The sequence below is a fragment of the Anastrepha ludens genome, chromosome 5, assembly GCF_028408465.1.
Source record: "Anastrepha ludens isolate Willacy chromosome 5, idAnaLude1.1, whole genome shotgun sequence".
In the NCBI taxonomy this organism is placed as follows: Eukaryota; Metazoa; Arthropoda; class Insecta; order Diptera; family Tephritidae; genus Anastrepha; species Anastrepha ludens.
The window spans coordinates 59,801,852-59,820,876 of record NC_071501.1 but is presented as its reverse complement, the minus strand read 5'-3'; the positions used below and the strand labels follow the sequence as shown (position 1 = coordinate 59,820,876).

At 39.4% G+C, this 19,025-nt stretch overlaps 1 protein-coding gene across 1 annotated transcript; it reads right to left on the bottom strand.

Annotated features, from left to right (window-relative positions):
- Nucleotides 1–408: 408 nt before the first annotated feature.
- Nucleotides 409–16,392, bottom strand: LOC128863471 (UV radiation resistance-associated gene protein). The gene is made up of 5 exons (XM_054102638.1): nucleotides 15,869–16,392; nucleotides 14,656–15,813; nucleotides 4,659–4,733; nucleotides 4,167–4,580; nucleotides 409–1,484 (listed from the first exon to the last, which is right to left on the bottom strand). The coding sequence occupies exons 1-5, from the start codon at nucleotides 16,198–16,200 to the stop codon at nucleotides 1,370–1,372; spliced, it is 2,094 nt and encodes a 697-aa protein (XP_053958613.1). The 5' UTR covers nucleotides 16,201–16,392; the 3' UTR covers nucleotides 409–1,369.
- Between the last annotated feature and the right edge of the window lie 2,633 nt (nucleotides 16,393–19,025).

Sequence of the window (19,025 nt, the reverse complement as noted above, 5' to 3'; positions counted from 1 at the left end):
TGCTTCGTGTCACACATACTTGTTGTCGGCTTTTGCTTGATGAAAATCAAAAATTTTAGATATTAGCGACAAGCACCCAACACGCACACATATAAACCTGCTGGACAGCATGCTGGATCGTCACCAGAGGCCATTAGTTTACAAAAAAGAGACAAACAACATATTTGAGTGGAAATGGGATGCCAGCATGATTCAATTATTATTGAATCATGGGATGCCAGTACAAGTAAAAAAAAAAAGAACGGCTCTATAAACAAATATTTTTTTTATTTTTTTGTTTATTTTCACCCGGCCTACCACATCCATATGCCCGCTTGCCAAAAGTTTAGTAATTGTGAACCTTAAATAAGTAATATCTTAATCAATGATTCACCCGCGTAGCTCTACGGAATTTCAAACACACATTGCAAATCTTGTTAACGGTTTTTTATTAAATGTTGATATTTAAAAAAGCGAGCGACACAGTTGTTGTGGGTCTTTTGACACCGACATTTCATACATTTGATGCAGATTCTGACTCCACTATATTTTTTTTCCTGATGCCCACCTTATATGATTATAACAAACGGGTTTGAAAAAATTTTGTCGCATGCTATCACAAGTATTCTGCCTTGCTCACAACTGTTATCTTCTGACACAATAGGCAGACCTAATTCCATGACATGCAATCAACCAAAACGCAAAAAGAGATTTCAAATACCACAAGCAGCAGAAGTTCGCCTGGACCAAACGACAGTACCCTTAATGCGAAGAATCGCTGTAGGGCTTTAATTGTGGTAAAAGTTGATACGTAATTTGTAGAAAAGGCAATGTTTTTCAGCTTCAGCAGATAAATATTACTCTATGTATAAGATTATACAATTTATCTCGGAATAATTTTAAACTACATAATATCGTCTAACCGAGTGTTGTATGTAAAACACATCCAAGTTATTTGCATGTACATACATGGGTAGCGCATAATTAACATTGCGGTTTCATTTGTGAATACTTTTGTTAACTTGTTTCATTCATATGTTTTACTGTTTCAAATAAGATTATCCCTTACCACGAATTTTTTTACAAGAATGCAAATCTTACTTTTCGATATTTTTTGAATATTGATTTATTTGCCCAAAGAAAAAATTTGATTTTTTCCTTAGCCTGTTGAAAATTAAATATTCGCACAGAAGCATACACACAATGGCGCAAAAGCATACGAAATTTAACTTATTTCCTGCTGAGGAACAATCTCTTCTAAACAATTATAATATTATGATGATTCGTGGCCGATATTCTATTCTCACCAATTGCAGCATAACGGTTATTATGCGCCACCATATGCACACACATACGTATGTAGGTATATACACGTTTATGTAAATGTTTCTCAAATATCATTAAGCTGCATCGTAATGTTTGAATCAGAGTTGGAATAGCCATGCCTGTGGATGTCTTTAAAGTCCTCTTCAGAGTCCGAGTATGAACCAACGGAACGGCTAATTCTAAAAGTAAAAAAGAAAAAGTAAACATTTAATTAGTATACTTAAAAAGAAAACATACCGAATAAAATAACCAAACTTTACTACAAATTTGTTTATTCGTTCTAATTTTGTAGCGGTAAGCTCATCACAAAATCAAATTCATCATCTTCGTTATTTGCTATCGTATTAGTTATGCTAGCTATACAAAATTAACACCGCAGAGCGTCGCCACTGGTTATAACAATACTTATTTTCGATAATATGTACGTAGTAAGGCGAATGTCAAAAGTGTACGCTCACCGTTTGCGAATTCGCTTTTTGTGTTGTTAGGACGATTTTTTTGCAGGGAAAATTATTATTTTTATTTAATAGGCTTTAGTTTTTTGGTTCTCAAAAGAATTATGTGCGGAGGCATGCAGTGAAAGCAAAATTAACCTGTTAAGCGATTAGTTTTTCTTAGACAGCTCGACTTACTGTGGTGAATTACTTTCAAGCGAGGACTGTCGATGCAAAACCGGTTTTCAGCCAAATATTGGATTCACCGTACGCGTTAGCTGAACGATTATGATAACGGTTATCAGGAAATTCAGTGTTCATGCTTGCTTGAGGTTGTAGGAGGGCCATAACGTCCTGCTGATTTTGCATTTCGTCTGGTCTCTCCATCTACAATTCGAAGGTATTTTAGGGAAATTGCATTCTTGACCGCACCTAATAGTGTGAATACTGGTACTGAAAGAACGCTATTCATGGCAGATGCCCCTCTTGCCAGTTCATCAGCTTTTTCGTTACCTTCTATGTTCCGGTGTCCCGGGACCCAAATTAAGACTACTTCACTCAAGGTGGTGAGGCTATTCCTACTTTGCTCCATCACTTTAGAGGTTGTTTTAGCCGCGTCCAGTGCCTGGATTGCAGCTTGGCTATCCGAAAGAATAGCGATATTGCCCTTAAAAGAGAAATCTGCGAACCTACAAGCTTCCCCAATTGTCAGTACTTCCGCCTGGAAGACACTGTTGGTATTAGGGAGACGCACAGATTTGTGAGGTTGTAGGGTAATGGTGTGGGGATATATGGCAGCTGGTGGCGTGGAAAAATTGAAGTTTATTGATTCAATAATGAATAAGTTTGCTTATTTAGACGTGTTAAAACAAAATTTAAAGCAAGGCGTTGGGATGCTGCGGTTATCAATGCAATACTGCTTTCAACAAGACAATGATCCCAATCATAGGGCTCAAATTACAAGCAAAGAGATATCGAAAGATATTATGGGAGAGATTATTGTTGAAAAGAGTACCAATTTGGTAAACTGTATGCCCAATAAATTTGAGGAAGTCGCCGAAACAATAATACCGACCGTAAGTAACACGAAAATATTGGGCGTCATCTTTGATAGTTTACTCCCCTTCTCAGCGCAACAACAGCACTTACCATTAAGGTATAAAACCACAACAAAGTCTCCAAATCGCTAGCCGGTAGCGGCTGGGACACGGACAAAGAAATATTGCAGGCGACATTTAAAGCAATTGACCAACTGAGCTTCAAACCCGTCAGCGTACTGTCATGAGATACCTCCTGATGTCTCCCTTACAAAAAGCAATTCCTGCTGAGTTTACTACCCCTGCAAGCATTTGCTGGAGGCTGAGCCCTCTCCCACTCGAATCAGGAGGCATACCTTTAACTACACTGACAAGATCGAGGACCCGACACAGCTACTGGACAAGACAGTATATAGACAGGCATCGAACGGCATTCATTTGGAGTCTATTACCACCTTCCTATAGTGAATGGCGAGCGCTATCAAGCCATGCGTACTGAAATATTGTTTTCAAACCAACTAAACATCAGCTAAGTTCTCAAGCTCTTAAAACAACATATCGTTCAAATCATTTATAATTGTGGTACTGTGCATATCGAAAATGATAAAGTATAAAGAACTATCTTCAGCTGGAAAATAACTATTTTATATCCTGCGTTAAAAAGAACGGGGTACTTTAAAAAATATAACACGTCTGCACATGTATTAAAATACACATGTGAGCCCCTGTATATAATATTTTAATTAATTGTTTTTATTTTTTATACACAGATTATATTACTTAGATATAAAAGAAAAAAAAATAAGTCTTTACAAAGTAATGTGCTTTCAGAGATAAAAACATAAACTATTGCCTGCGGAAACTACTTTAAACCTAGTGTTTTCTGAATTGCATACTGACAGACTGAAAAATAATAGGTGGATAATATGTACGTGATGGGTAAGTAACATTCATAATAATGCTAATAGAGCAGAACAAAATAAGCCTAATAAGCGCCGTTACTTTTGTAAACCCTTGCAGACTACTGCCTTTGCAAGTATATGTATGAACAAATATACTCTTGCAATATGTGACTCTGTAACCACGCAAAAATGTATAATTTTCTCCATGAGGCTACATCGCCCAGTTCGGGAGATTTGTGCCATATATTTGCATTTCAATCCTGAAAAACTTGGTCAAAAAAGGAATAAATAATGGCATAATGTCATAGGTCCAAATCTAGAAACAAAGATGCTAATCTTTGCAATTTAGAGACTAACAGCTACTACCTGTTCAATGTACCTTGGGAAAAAAATACATTGATTTTGCTTTTGAATCGGAATACAGATCAGGCCTTATTGACATTAGCTAGTTTATAAATCAGTATAATAAAAAAGGTTTGCATACTAACCGTTGCTTACAAATACATCCGCCTTCAATTGAAAATGGCATACCATTCGGCAGCTGCAACAGGGAATTCTCTGGCATAGCAGTCGCCAAAGGAACTGTCATGTGATGTATATCAACCGATGAGAGTGATCTCGACATCAAATTATTGTCTATATTTACACACCCGTTACCAGCATTCGTATAACTGTTGTACTTCAGTTCAAACGGTTTGTTATGATCGTTTTGTTTGTTTTCATCAGAACTTTGAATTTCAGATAAATAAGTAAATATATGATGGATATTCTCTAGTGTTGAACGCATATCACAGCGCAGTCCCGTTATATCGTAGCAAAGCTGAGCAATATTTTGATTAAGAAGAAATATTGCATACTTTACCGACTTAGATGGTATACTAGAACGACTGTAAAGTGGAAACCTGAAAATAAAAAAAGGCAAATTAAAGATTAAAAATGACACTACAAAGTATTAATATACTGCATACAGATATACTTACTCCGAACAAGTATACGGAATCTCTTTTACGATATCAATTATACGGGAACGTGAACCCTGATGAAAAATTGCATTTCTACAATATATAAAAAACGAATATATATAAATATAACAATAAATATGGAATGAAAGGAACAAAATAATGTTATCTTAAAATGAAATCCCATATATACATATATACATACATACATGTGTATGCAAAAACGTATGCACAATACATACATACATATAAACTGTTCGGGTGTCTTTGGAACTGTAGCAGTACAAACTACAAAACAATTTATTTTAAATTAAATGCATGGCTTCAAACTTCTTTGACTCCAGGTGAAATATTTTTTATGATACAGAAAACTATCTTAAGTGTAAAATCAGTATTTATTTATTTAATACCATTTGCAACACAAGAGAGCAAAGAAGTAATTTACTCGACAAATTGTTTTAATTCCAGTCTTGTGATTAAAGGCCCTCGAAAAAAAGTTCTTCGATAACTGCTTCACTTGCAATGAATTTGACAGATCTTCCGATGACTGAATGGTAATGGAAACGTATTTAGTTGATCTCGCGAGTTTTTATAGTAAAATCCAATTTTTACGCGTTACAATGCGTTTTGAAAAGGCAAATTCATTTAAATTCAATATTGGTACCCAAAGAAATCGGTTTAAGAAAACTTTAATATGGACATATTTTTGAATAGGTTAGGTTTGTTCCCTACCTAAATTTTTAAATAATTGAAGTATTACAATATGGGTTTTAAACAAATGATATTTAACCTTAGATGATTGCCCTTGGTCGAATCGACGAACGCCTTTGTTTTCCTTCCATTTTATCTACTCTTTCTCATCTTGCGCACATGTACTTCCCGTAGATCTCCATATCAAAAAGATGGCTACCATGAGTGCATTTAGGTTAAATGAAGCGGCACTATAGTCTACACAGATGGTTCAAAAATGGATTGTAGCGGTGGAGCTGGTATATAGTCGCATAGACTTAGAATTGAAAAATCTGTGCAACTCCCCAATACTTGCAGAGCCTTCCAGGCAGAAATACAGCCAATAGGGGAAGATTGTAGGCTAATAAATTTGCCGTTACTGTGGAACCTAGTCTTAAATGAATTGCTTATTAACATGAGCAAGAAAAGATGTTGTTGTTGTTGTAGCAGCATAAACATTCCCCATACTTACATACGGGAAATGCTGCTGGAGTGACAGTCCTTGGCCGGATATAAATCCGGGTCGTTTCCGTAACGTAGAACCGACTGTCGTGGAAACAGCAAGAAAAAGATCAACATTGCTTATGCGGACGAAGTTTCTCTCGACTATCAGCGAGCTGATGAATCAGCGTTAAGGGAACTCCCTAAGTGGGCGACCTCAAACAGTCTGAGAGTTTACCCAACCAAGGTCGAACTAGTTTTGTTCACTAGAATATGTAAGATACCGAGGTTTCAGTTACCGTCCATAGATGGAGTAACACTAACCAAATCGAACGAAGCCAAGTATCTTGGTAAAATTCTGAACTTAAAGCTTTCTTGGAAAAGGAATACCGAGGAAAGGTTGAAGAAAGCTTGTAACGGCCTCTTTATATGTAAGCATTTGGCAAAAATGGGGCCTGAAACCGTATATAAACCACTGAGCGTATAATAAAATAATCAGACCCATTTTGAGAAGCGGTGCAGACACAATCCCGCCTCAGGCGGAGCTGGAAGTGATCCCACATATTCCACCCATTGATGTATATGTTAAAGGGATAGCGGTCAATTCTGCTTCCAGGATTAAAGCAGCACTTGAAAGACGCATCAAAAACAGACTATCTATCTGGTTCCCAAGAGAAATCTTAACAAAGGCTATGCCATAAAATACTTATACCCGACAGAAAGGATTGGCAGGCCAGAGTGAAATCAGATGATAGTGGCCACCATATTTATACTGACAGTTCAAAGATGGACAATGACACTGGACCGTTTAGTTTACTCGGAACAATTATCCTTAAATTGCTTCTTTAGACCCCCAAACGGGTATAGCGTCTTCCAAGGTCAGATCTATACTATAGACAAGGCAGCAAAAACCTTACCATTTTGGTTGATAGTCAAGCAGCGATCAAGGCACTGGCCTAAGCGATCGTCAACTCAAGATGTGTTAAATAATGCACTAGGGCCCTCTTGCTTATCCTACAACACAACACCACACATTTTTGGGTCCCCGGCCGGTAGAGGGAAATGAGAGAGCGAGTGAGTGTGCAAGTAAATGCTTTGAGTTTGACCTTCAGTAAGTGGTAGAGGACATAGGCATTCCTCTAAACGAACTGTATACTGCGATTAACTTGAGGGTAATCGTGGGATCCAATAGAAGGTGGTCTCTGACTACTAACTACAGGGTATCCAAAGCGCTCTGGCCAAAACTAAATCTTCAATAGAAAAAATGCTGCTTGGATTCAACAGATCAACTCCCAGCGTCCTCACAGGTGTTATACCGGTTGCTGCACTATTGGTAGAATGGGTGTACCTCACAATAACTTCTGTGAAGGTGAAGAAGAAATTGAGTCGGTACAACACCTCCTCGGTACATGTCCTGCACTCCAAAGAAGTCGGCCAAATACAATATATTAGCAATTATTTCTTTGAAGACCTGGGAAATTTGCAAAATATCTCACTGGAGGGACTAGTTACCCTCTTAGAAATATCTAAATGATTTAAGCAACTTAGTTAGGGGTAATGCAGGTATCACAATGGGCCTTAAGGCCACCGAGTGTCTTGTCTTCGACAAGAAACCTGGCTAACCTAACCTAATTATTATTTTTTAAGCTGTTCAGTTCGTAGTTCATTTGGTTTTTTACGTGGCAGTTCTGTTTGGAAAGTACATATGCAAGTGAATGTTTTGTGATCTTCTGACGCTCACGCTGGACGCGATTGCGTATCAGCTACGCAATTACTTTTACCTGCGGTGTAATCAATTTTCAAAGTTGTACTGCTGTATAGCAAGATTTTCTCGTTCTATTGTTGAATAATTACATTCAGCCGATGTTAATAAACGGCTTGCGTATTCAATAAGATTCTCCTTTACCTTCTCCCACTGGAGTAAAACAGTTCCTAGTGCGTTAGCGCTCGCATCAGTTTAAATTGTGATAGGTATATTATCTTCTTTTCGTAAGATCTGTAAGTGGCGATACCAAGAACAAGTTTGGATAAACCAAATCAGTTCCTTGATATTACGACGTTCTTTTAGTACAGTTATAGCATTTGTGTTATCAGGATTGACTTTAATTCCATACGTTGTAAGAACATGACCAAGATGGACCCATCTATAAAAAAATTAAAAAAAAAAGGAACGGAAAGAAGGAATAAAAGGAATAAAATAACTTAAAACCAAGAAAGCCCCCGGATATAATCTCATCACCAAGTACTTAAGCAACTCCCACAAGAAGGAATATCTTTCGTGACGCATATATATACAATCCCCCTATATTGACTTGAACTACAAAAAGGACTTGATAAAATAACTTAATGGCTCAAAGACTGGAAAATAAAATCAAATGAGACAAAATCTGTTCAAGTCACCTTTACACTCAAACGAAATACTTACAAAATACTCAAAAACACAATCATACTCATATTTTTACTAAGCCCAAGGCACTAGGAATCAAACTCCAAAGTTTTTAATGGCTGTTAAGTCGCAATTGCCATGTTTCCCTCGAAAATAAGCTCTCTCTGTACTCAGCTGTCCTAAAACCAGTATGGACATATAGTATTTAACACTGGGGCACCGCAGCTAACTCAAACATCGAAATATCGAGGAGGAAATCAACAATAGATCTCATGCTAAAAAGCAAAAATTGAGAACTGATTTCACCACTGGGTGCTTTCCATGCGTGCCTCGTAGAGTATCTTAGTTTTAAGTATATAAAAAAAAACAATTCTTTAAGATGATCTGTGAAAGTGGTCGAACAGATAATTATATCATCTAGGTACGCTAGAAGTTTTTGGCACTGCGGTTTTGAAGCGGTCTATTACACGTTGGAACGTGACAGGTACATTTTGAAGACCGAAAGGTATTCTTTTAATTATGCACTTTCCAGAAAAAATACCCGTACACAAAGAAATGAAAGCAACATATTAAGAAATTCACTGTAAAAAAACTAAAACATTTTAAAGTTTTGTGAGAAATGTTTAGCCAGTAATTTTTTTACAATTTATATACATTTTCCCCAAAGTAAATCTTTGATTCGGCCGTAGCCGAATGGGTTGGTGCGTGATTACGCACCAATCTCGGTGAAACACCAAAATTAAGAAAAATATTTTTCTAATAGCGGTCGCCCCTCGGCAGGCAATGGCAAACCTCCGAGTGAATTTCTGCCATGAAAAAGCTCCTCATAAAAATATCTGCCGTTCGGAGTTATCTTAAAACTGTAGGTCCCTCCATTTGTGGAACAACATCAAGACGAACACCACAAATAGGAGGAGGAGCTCGACCAAGGCGCTAATACGTCTAATCGTCGAAATTTATCAGATGCAAGTTTTTATACTGCATTAGGTATATAAACATTAAAAATTTCGAGCTCGGCATCGCCTGACCGGACAGCTATACCTTGACATTCTAAGGTGCTGTCTTTGCGGTCGATCCCTTCATCAATGAGACGATGCTGCACTCTGTGGTGGACTATAAATGCTAGGCCACCACCATTGTCTCGCTCGCGATCATGTCTGTGCACCTTAGAGCCATCACTGGTGATCAGGGAGAACCTAGCGTGCTACTTGGTTTCTTGGACCGCAGCTATTGGGATTTCGTGTCGACTCATAAAGTCAACTATCTCGTCGACCTTACTCGTGAGTCCGTTGCAGTTGTTTTGTAGAAGCTTAAAGCTTCTAGGTAAGGCTGTTGTAACACGGGGTGTGAGGGACACATGTGGTTGCCTACGTTGGGCATGCTGTGCATTCCGCTGTTGTTGTTGCGGCCTGATGGTGGTGGGCGGCCGCGCCATAGGGGGCGGTTGCGGGTGCAGAGCTCTGCAGCAGGGGTCAAAGTAGTCAGTTATCCACTCACGGGTGGTGCGCAGGCCGGAACATCTCCGAAAGTGACACCAGCCATTGCAAAAATTGCATTTGACTGATGTCAGGCTCCGAGGTATCCTGGTCTGACACACGGAGCAGACTGCGCGGGGGACCAAGAGCTGATGGTTTCTTTTCGGCTGTTCTTGAGCGACGTGCACGGGTTTTATTCTTCACATCACTAACTTGTCTCAACAGCTCGAATTTTTTTACCAATTTCCGTATTGCGGTCTGACAAGGTGCTTCACGATGACCCAAAAATGTTCCAAATTTTACGAACCGTCTCTGCCAAATTTACACCATTTTATAGTGAATTTTAATAATTTTAATGCATTGTTTGAGGGTGTATCGTTCCATTTTTATTAATGGCGTAGTTTCTACTTGTCAAATATCAGAAAATGACAGCTTCAAAAAGACATCTACCGAAAAACACTTGTTATTGGAAAACCCTTTATTACACGATAGAATAACACGTAAAATTTGGAAACTTATTATGAAAATGGTCGATCTTTAAGAACAATATATCGCCAAATGCTTATATTTTAGAAATAATTGACAATTCAAAGATGATATAAAAACGATTAGCAGAAAACTGGACGTTCTGTTGAGGCTATTGCTGCTGTAGAGCAGTGTTTCTGAACAACTTTCAACATCGATATCTCGACGTTCGGCTGTATGGAGGGTTTTACCTGTAGACGTGCTCTCGGCGGACATTTAAATGGTGTAATTTTTCCCATATAATTGTTATCTAAGAGCCGTTTGTATAAAAAATAAAAATTGTATAAAAAATCTGAAAGAAACTAAACTTTTACATCTGTAAGAAGGCTTATATTGATTATTTCTGCATACAAGCCTCCTTGTTACCTAGCTATTTGTTTGTCTAACTTTCGTATATTTTCTGACTTCTAAGAAGGAAAGTTTAAGCAAGGGAGCTAGATTACACTGATCCACAATTACATTTTCAAAAAAAAAATTCAAACTCAGCCGATCACCGCTGACAGTCAAGCTGCCATAAAATCTCTAGTCATCTCTCTTCTTCCAAAGTAACAATTAAATGTGGAGTTACTCCTGGTTCCTGGACCGAGAGACATTCCTGTAAATTGCATTGGGGATGTGCTGGCTATGAGGTGAACTGATCTTAAATCAGACATTTCTGTCCAATATGTTAGCACACCTGTATTCTCAAACGATGAATCAGGTCGGTCTACATCGCGTAAGAAAACAATATATAAACTACGGAGGCCACTTATAAGATAAATAAGATATCGCTGTTTTGTTTGTTTGTTAACAGTAATAGTAGCCCCGCCAGTGTCGGGCATATCACCGGTCATCTTCGTCTAGCTCATCTAGCGGTAGGCCCAAGAAGCATGCTGTTTCGACGGGTTGGGTCCAGAGGGAGAGGGGTGTTAGATGAATCGGTTTTAGGGGGCATGTGAAAAGGTGGTTAGTGTCGTGCGGGGTGCCTTCACATGCTGCCAAGGTTACACGGGACTCTCGCGGAAGTTGGAGCTCTTCGTCTGCGATTAGTGGTTGTTGGACTCCGATAACGGCATTCGGGAGTCCGAGCTTAAGAAGGTGGTGAGAGTCTCCCGATGAATGTCGTTTATGGCCTGTCTGTACATTGTCCGATCCAGTAGCTGTCTGTTGGTTTTGTCTGAGATCTAGTCCGCGTAGTTGAGGAAATGCCTCCTGATGTGCCTGGGAGGTGGCTCAGGCTCGAGCAGGTTGTCTGCACGGGTGAGGCCTGCGGTAACACCCTCGCAAAAACTGCTTACTGAGCAATTTGTTATGCTCGTTAATAGGCAGCATTAGGGCCTCATCATGTAGGTGTTGTATAGGTGACATCAGAAGAAATCCTGTCGCGGTCCTTAATGCTGTGGTTTGGCAGGTCTGAAGCTTCGTCCACTGCGAATCGCTGGTTCCAGGCGACCAGACAGGCGCAGCATAGTTTAGAACCGGTCGGCATATTGCTTTAAAAGTCGGCAGCAACATTTCCTTGTCTCCCGTCAAATGGCGACCAAGCAAATGGTAGTTCGTGGTCCACCTCTTCAGCCCTGGCGGGAGTGTCGACTGTCTAGTAGCGTGGCGTGGCTGACTGTGTCGAAAGCCTTTTTTAAATACAACGCTAGGACAGTCCTCTCGCAGGGGCGGTCATGGTTGAGGCCACGGTTTACCTGGGTGGTGCTATGCACTTTGGTGTAAGGCTGGGGTCAGGTGTTTCGTAAAGAGTGGGAGTAGAAGGGCCTTAAGAGTCTTCACTACTGGGGAAAGGAGAGTTGTCGGGCGATAAGACTCCCCTTGGTTGGCGGGTTTCCCAAGCTTCAGTAGTGGGACCACTCTCCCTAATTTCCACTTATCAGGAATGATGAGAGTGGCCATAGACAAGTTAAAGAGCTTGGTGAGATATTCTACTCCCAATGGACCCAGCCTTTTCAACATCAGCAGGTTTAGTCCGTCAGGGCCAATGGCTTTGGATGGTTTCATGTGTTTATTGGCTCCCTGAACCGCATCGCTGGAGAAAGCAAGTGACGCACTGTTGTATGTCAGTTTGTGCAGCCGTCTGGTGGCACTACGTTTGGATCTGTCGGCCGGAGGATGCAGAATAAATTGCCGGCTAAAATAGCACGTGCATCTCTTCGGATCCAACGAAGCACGACCTTTGAAGGTGATATCCACCTTGTCATTGTGCTTCGTCGGGTTCGACAGGGACCTTACGGTTGACCAGAGTTTGCTAACACCAGAGGTGGAGTTACAGGACTTCAAATACTCTTCCCATTTGTTTCGCTTATGTTTGGTTACCAGTTACCGTATCTCGGAATTGAGATCCTTTATCCGAGGATCCCCGGGATCGGCCGGGCATAGGCGATCACGCTCGTTCCCCAGAACAGCTGCTTCAGCTGGGAAATTGGGACGTATATCCCAGATCCTTCCAGCGGGTATGAAGTGAGCAGTGGCAGCTGTGATCGCCTTGCGGAATGCGCGTTCGCCTGCGCGCACATCGGTGGGAATGGGAAGAGCGGCGAAGATATCTTCAGTTAATTCCGCGAATCTGGTCCAATCAGCTTTGTTGAAGTTGATGTATGACCGGTGATCCGCGGAAACAAAGTCGGCAGGTTTCTCGATCGAGATGATAATGGGCAAGTGGTCTGATGAGAGCAATTGTGATGTCGGGCGAGTTGCAGCAATTGCCCACTACCCTGGTGGGGCGTCGTCGGTTACAGTGCGGAATGTCGAGTCGTCTATCTGCTCTGCCAATAGCTGTCCTCTACGATCATTTGGCAGGCTTGAATGCCTAAGATCGTGATGCGGATTAAAGTCACCTACTACCAATCGGTTTTCACCCCTGATGAGTACACCAATATCAGGGTGATATCCTGCCGGGCAGCAGGTAACAGGGTGTATGTAAATATTATAGATTTCGAGCTGACCGGACAGCTATACCTTGACATTCTAAGGTGCTGTCCCTGCGGTCGATGCCTTCAACGGTAAGACGATACTGCACTGTATGGTGGACTATGAACGCAAAGCCCCCACCGTGGTCTCGCTCGCGATCCTTTCTGTTCACGTTGTAGGCGTCCCTGGTGATCAGGGGGGAGCTAGCGTGCAGTTTTGTCTCTTGGACCGCAGCTAACATCTACCATGTCTGCTCATAAAGTCGAATATCTCGTCAATCTTACTCGTAAGTCCGTTGCAGTTCAGTTGTAAGAGTTTCCAAACAGCAATATCTTGTAATCTAAATAAACAAGTAAATTTGCAATCGGAATTGTAAGCAGTTTAATGCAACAATTAATAGTAAGCGAAACCTAATTTAAGTATTGAGCAATAAATACTGTCAACATAACAATTAAATTATAAATGAGAGTGAATATGGTAAAATAAAGAGGTCTTATTCAAAACCCAAGACCCAGTCTTTTAATACACGTGGAATATTATTTTTTTTAAAACGCTCGACAAAAAAACGTAATTTATACGATATTGTTGTGTTTGATGGCGGCTTTAGGAAAGTTGTTCGAATAGCCAAGTCGCTCGATACATTGTCAAATCAACGCCAACTAGGCTTTTTTTTTGCCTAGATCGGCTTTGATTAAGATTCTTAATTTGTACTGTAGATTTAATATAAATAAATAAATAAATAATATTGTAAATAAAACCATTGGCATGTGCCAAACAACATTTTAATAAAGACCCTATATTTGGGTAATTAATTATTTGGAGTGACGATTGGAAATTTAGTTTTTTGGGAAAACCCTACGGGAGACGGCCATCACTACAGGAAACTACACTACTCCCAAGATAGATAGATAGAGGGTGTGAGGTTATTTTACATCCTCATCAGTTTTTGGTTCGATTATGTAAGCTACAGATTTCGCGGGGACTCAGAAAGAAAGCAGTAGCTGCAAAAATACCGGCAAATAAGGCTTATTTATGGCGGATCAACCAGGTGAAGAGGTTCAAGATCAATGCCACGATCCGAAGCACTCCTTGATGAACAATGTATGGAATTTATACTGCATAAGGGGCTTCTAATAAAAGATTAGTAGTACAAGGAATATATTTAATCAAAATATAAATAATTTAGTTGTAAAATGACTTCTTTTTCCAGATGACTTAATCATATGAGCACAGAATCTATGCCGGAATTCATTGTTTTTATCTTAAAAGTTAATTTATCAACTTAAATGTGTTATATACCAAACTGAATTCTTTAATTTTTCAACTTTTTGCCCGTTTTTTCATAAAACTTTGTCAGATTTAGTGTTGGGCTATATATGAGTATAAGTGTGAATTCCAAGACGACTCCGCACCACGTCATCGTGCCAAATTTGTGAGTTAACACAAACATTCATTATTTATGGTATTTTTAAAATTTACAATTAAAAATGACAATATAAATCCCATATATTTTTTACAGGTACAATATCTATTGCGAAATAAAAATCTTCATATACATGTTATTTACCTTAGAGGCCGGTTGATAATAAGAGCAATCATCTGTACTAAATGGGCGATATAACCGAGTGAAACACTCAAAGTTATTGGTAAAATATTGTTAGCACTGATTGTAGCATTTCCATTTTTTGTACCATTAACAAATGTATCCATAGTCGGAAATGGGACGTTGTTTATTGTATTAAGACCACTTGAATTTTTCTCGATCGGATAGATTTCACGTAGTCCCACACAGAGTGCAGACATTCTCCGTTCCATATCTCGCATTATTTCCCGCCTTTTTTGTACAAGAAAAGATTCTTCCTGATATTGTTCACTCAACATTTTTTTTTCGGCATGCAGTTGTTGGCGTTTTGATCGAAGCCAACATTGACGCTGTTGACGACTTTCGATTAAAGAAGTCAACAGATTTCTTTGTTGAGCAATGCGTGAGGAATGTGTATTACACTCGGATTGAAGTAGCTGATGCTTTAAACGCAATGTCTCTAATTGCTTTCTTAATTTTTGTGCACGCAAAAGTGAATGAGGATTACTTTGATGTTGTTCTGAAAATAATTCACTTAATACGCGACCCATGGTAATTCTTTGTTGATGACGACTGAATGAGCTGCTTAATGATGTAGTTTGTGGATTGCAGAGTTGTTCTTTTGTTATGCAATATAAGCTTCGCTGCTGTATTTCTATCGCGAGATCCTCGGTATCTTTTCTCCTTTGCAATTGTGTTCGTTGTACTCCTTGCAGTTTTAGCAGTTGTTGCAAATTATAACTTTTACGTACATCAAAGCTTTTAAAGTACAACTGCATGTATCGTACGCTCATCGCATTTCGGCTTTCCGGAATATGAATGCTAGATATGCTTCGAGATGGTAATATACATTCAGTTTCCTCTTGAAAAGCATTTATTTCTGAAAATTCGAAATAATCATTGTGGGTTTTGATTAATTTATCTTTCAAAGAAATGTCCCGAGCAACATGCTCTGCCGATGCAAACCATTCTCCGTTTATGTGGAAGAAAAGTGAGTTGTCCAAGCATCTAATATCTCTCTTTTCACTTAATGGGATTAGACCAGAAAAATAAATGCCCCAAGTAAAAAGCAATTTATCTGATTTATAACTGATGTGTTTATAACAGTTTATGTGGACATTGGATAGTTCGTGAGTCAAGGCACTGGGAAGTAGAATAATTCTTAGTAGTCTGCAAAAAATAATTTCAAGCTGCATACCTTAAGCGCTCCAATTCTGAGGCCTTGGTAGTATGCTCCGTAGACGCTAAGCCAGTTATAAGCTTTGCCCATACTTTGACACATACGCTTCGGTCATTTGATTTAAATAAGTTCGAACAGACTATCTCTGTCCATTTTTGTTCTTGCCGATGGGGCAAATATTCACTTACATAAAACGCATCCGCATCTTTACTTTTGTGGAGTGTATAATATATAAGTGCACCAGCTTCATCGCATTTAATATTGATACCTTCTATTCTGAGAAGATTTCGCAAACGAAGTTGTTGTGTAGACAAAGGAAGCCAAGAGCCGCACCGTGGCCGAAGTCTCATTTTATGTTCATACACTGTTTTCTATTTAATATCGCAAAATTACTATGTATGCATAACTTCATGGGTATTTATTTCCAATGTATCTTGTAAAAAACAAATATAGCACCCAAATAAATGCTAGTTGTTTTGGAATTTTTTTTCAAACAAGGCAAACAATGTCAATTAAGCAGAATCAAAATTAAAAGCCACAAAACATAAAGGTCCGACTACATACACCTTTCGATTCGCTATAAAGCGCTGGCCCAATGCAGGCTGGCTTTGTTTGCTGTATTCGCTTTGTTCAGCGTTGAAAACTTGTACGGCCAAACGGGCGCTTTGAAACTGTCATAACAATCAGATGATTAATAAAAGGAAAGAGAGATGATAGCCATATTCAATAATACAAAATACATTTTTGGGTCATAATGCTATCTAGAAGCTGTTGTGAAATATTCTTTTAATAACAAAAATGTACATGTTAAGACCCCAATCACACCAATATCGAAAGTTTTGAGTTCTCGAATTACATATACATCGACAAAAACACGGGCACTTTCAACTTTGCGCCGGCTTGCAAGAGGAACACTGATATATAGATCTATGGTTTTTAATGGTATTTCTTAAATTTTCTTCAAACATATTTGGAAGCCTGATGTAAATAGCAATCTCTCTAATCTGCCAAAAGTTCACAAATAAGCCTAAACCAATTCCAATTAAATGAACGACAGGGTTTTTTTTCATTAGCCGTTGTGGTTGCGCGCTATCCTCAAGTGGCCTTCTGAAACCAGCCTGGGCCGGTTTCCCTTCATCACCTCCCGCCGCGGGGCAACCGTCAAGCATTACTTCGCGGGGAGGGAAGGCGATTAGTCGCCGTTGCTGTGTCGCAGTCTTTCCAGACGCCTCATCTCTTGCATAATCTCCGCCACTAAGTCGCGTGCCGCATTCCACTGTTCCTACGAACACAGCATGTGCTCTACGAATGTTTCCGGCGAAGGAGGTTCTCCAAAGGTTCTATAGAGTATTTCTTTTGCAGAACGGAAGCACGAGAATGTGAAGAATATGTGGTGTACGTCCTCTAGAATGTTTCCATCGCAGTAGTCGCAATAAGGATTATCGTCGTGGTTAAACCTGTATAGATATGGTTTGCAGCATCCATGTCCACTCAAAAACTGAAGCAGGTAAAAGTCCACTTCTCCATGTGGTCTCTTTAACCCAAGCTTTAGGGGGAATGCATCTGTGCGTCCAACGCCCTTTGGAGGAGTTGTCCCGCCTATTTTGCCACTCGTCGAGGCAGCTATCTCACTTCGCTCTCGCTATTTGGGCAGTTTCCATTGCTAATAAGCCTAGCGGGTACATGCCAGATATTACTACCGCTGCATCGTCGGACACCGTTTTAAATGCGCTACATACGTGTAGTGCGCACAACCGGTAGGTGGACTGTAGACCTCGGAAGTATGATACATGATCCGTTTTATTCACCCAGATTCAAACCCCATACAAAATTTGGCTTTTCACGACATTAGCCAGCAGCTAACGGCGACTTTGTTTTGGTCCTCGTGTGTTTAACATTAGCCTCGACAGCGCCGCCCGGTGCATGACGCTAATATCTGAAATTTTTGATTTTCATCTTGCAAAAGCCGACAACAAGTATGTGTGCTGACAGCAAATGCATGAGCGTGTGTCCTAAGCATATGATTCGAGTGATGATGTAACATTAGTTGGGGTTAGACCATGCTTGCATCAGTTAGTAGACCAAGCAAAATTCGGAAAATTAAAATCCCCAAAAAAATAATATAGTTATGATCAACCATGTTTTGGTCAAGGGAAACAATGTTGTTCGTATGGGATTTGTAGAGATCATAATTACTATTAGGCTTATATGTACTATTATTAGGCTTAGAGATGCAAGATACAAGTAGATATATATAAAGTGCTATAACGAGATATTCACTTTACACAAACACACAATTGATCCAGGATGGGGTTCTTATTTAAAGGCAAGACATGGAAAGCTTCTAGCTTACGTTGTACTGCAATAAGAATTCCATACCATACTCCAAAGCAGGGATAAGCTTAATCAAAAGTCCCTCCCAGGCATTGCTGATCTTAGCGAAGGACTTCTCCAGAAATCACTTATCACTCACCGAGTTAGGTAAATCGCCAAATGAAATTTTCAGAGGGAATTACCTAGTTTCTACGTAATTCAGTCTGAATTACGAAAAAATCACTTTCTTTTCTTTCCTAATTTGTATCGAGATTATTTCATCAAATGATGAAAGAAGAAAAAAGTGATCTGTGTTAAAACCGTGAAGTTTCGCGAACCGACTGGCAACAGTAGCGAACGAGAGGCCGAAACAAAAACATGAATTAACCCTCATTGCGACAACAGATAGCGAGATAAAGCACGTTTTCTGGGTCTACCGCTAGATGAGTTATACGAAGACGACAGGTGACTAATAAGCTGCTGCTCGCCAGGAGATACGAGCTGCCACATACATTTAGAAGTAAAATGTTGAAAATATAGTAAAGCAGGTTTGTTGTTATTAAGTTGTGTGCTTATTCGACAACCCAGTGTTCGAATTCAGAGAGTTATTGTAAGAGATTTATTTGAATTTAACGTGGGAAAATTCGTAACCTCTGAATAATAATGGATGCTACTCCTTAATTTTTTAACCCAATACCTTCATGTCTTTCCACGGCCTGCTGCCATTTCTAGGCACTTTTTCTTATTGTTGAAAAATGAATAAATTAATACAATCCTCGCTATAAAATAAAGTAAAGTCTTAACTTTAATTTACTTTTTTACCATCAGAAATATTTACTCAAATAATTGTAATAAAAAGCCG

Bases quoted from the DNA above. Each gene is read 5' to 3' on its own strand.
- LOC128863471 (XM_054102638.1), bottom strand. From the start codon at position 16,200: ATGAGACTTCGGCCACGGTGCGGCTCTTGGCTTCCTTTGTCTACACAA. The intron at 15,814-15,868 runs GTATGCAGCTTG...TCTACTTCCCAG, and splicing joins TCAGAATTGGAGCGCTTAAG to TGCCTTGACTCACGAACTAT. The intron at 4,734-14,655 runs GTAAATAACATG...TATATATTGTAG, and splicing joins ATTATCAACCGGCCTCTAAG to AAATGCAATTTTTCATCAGG.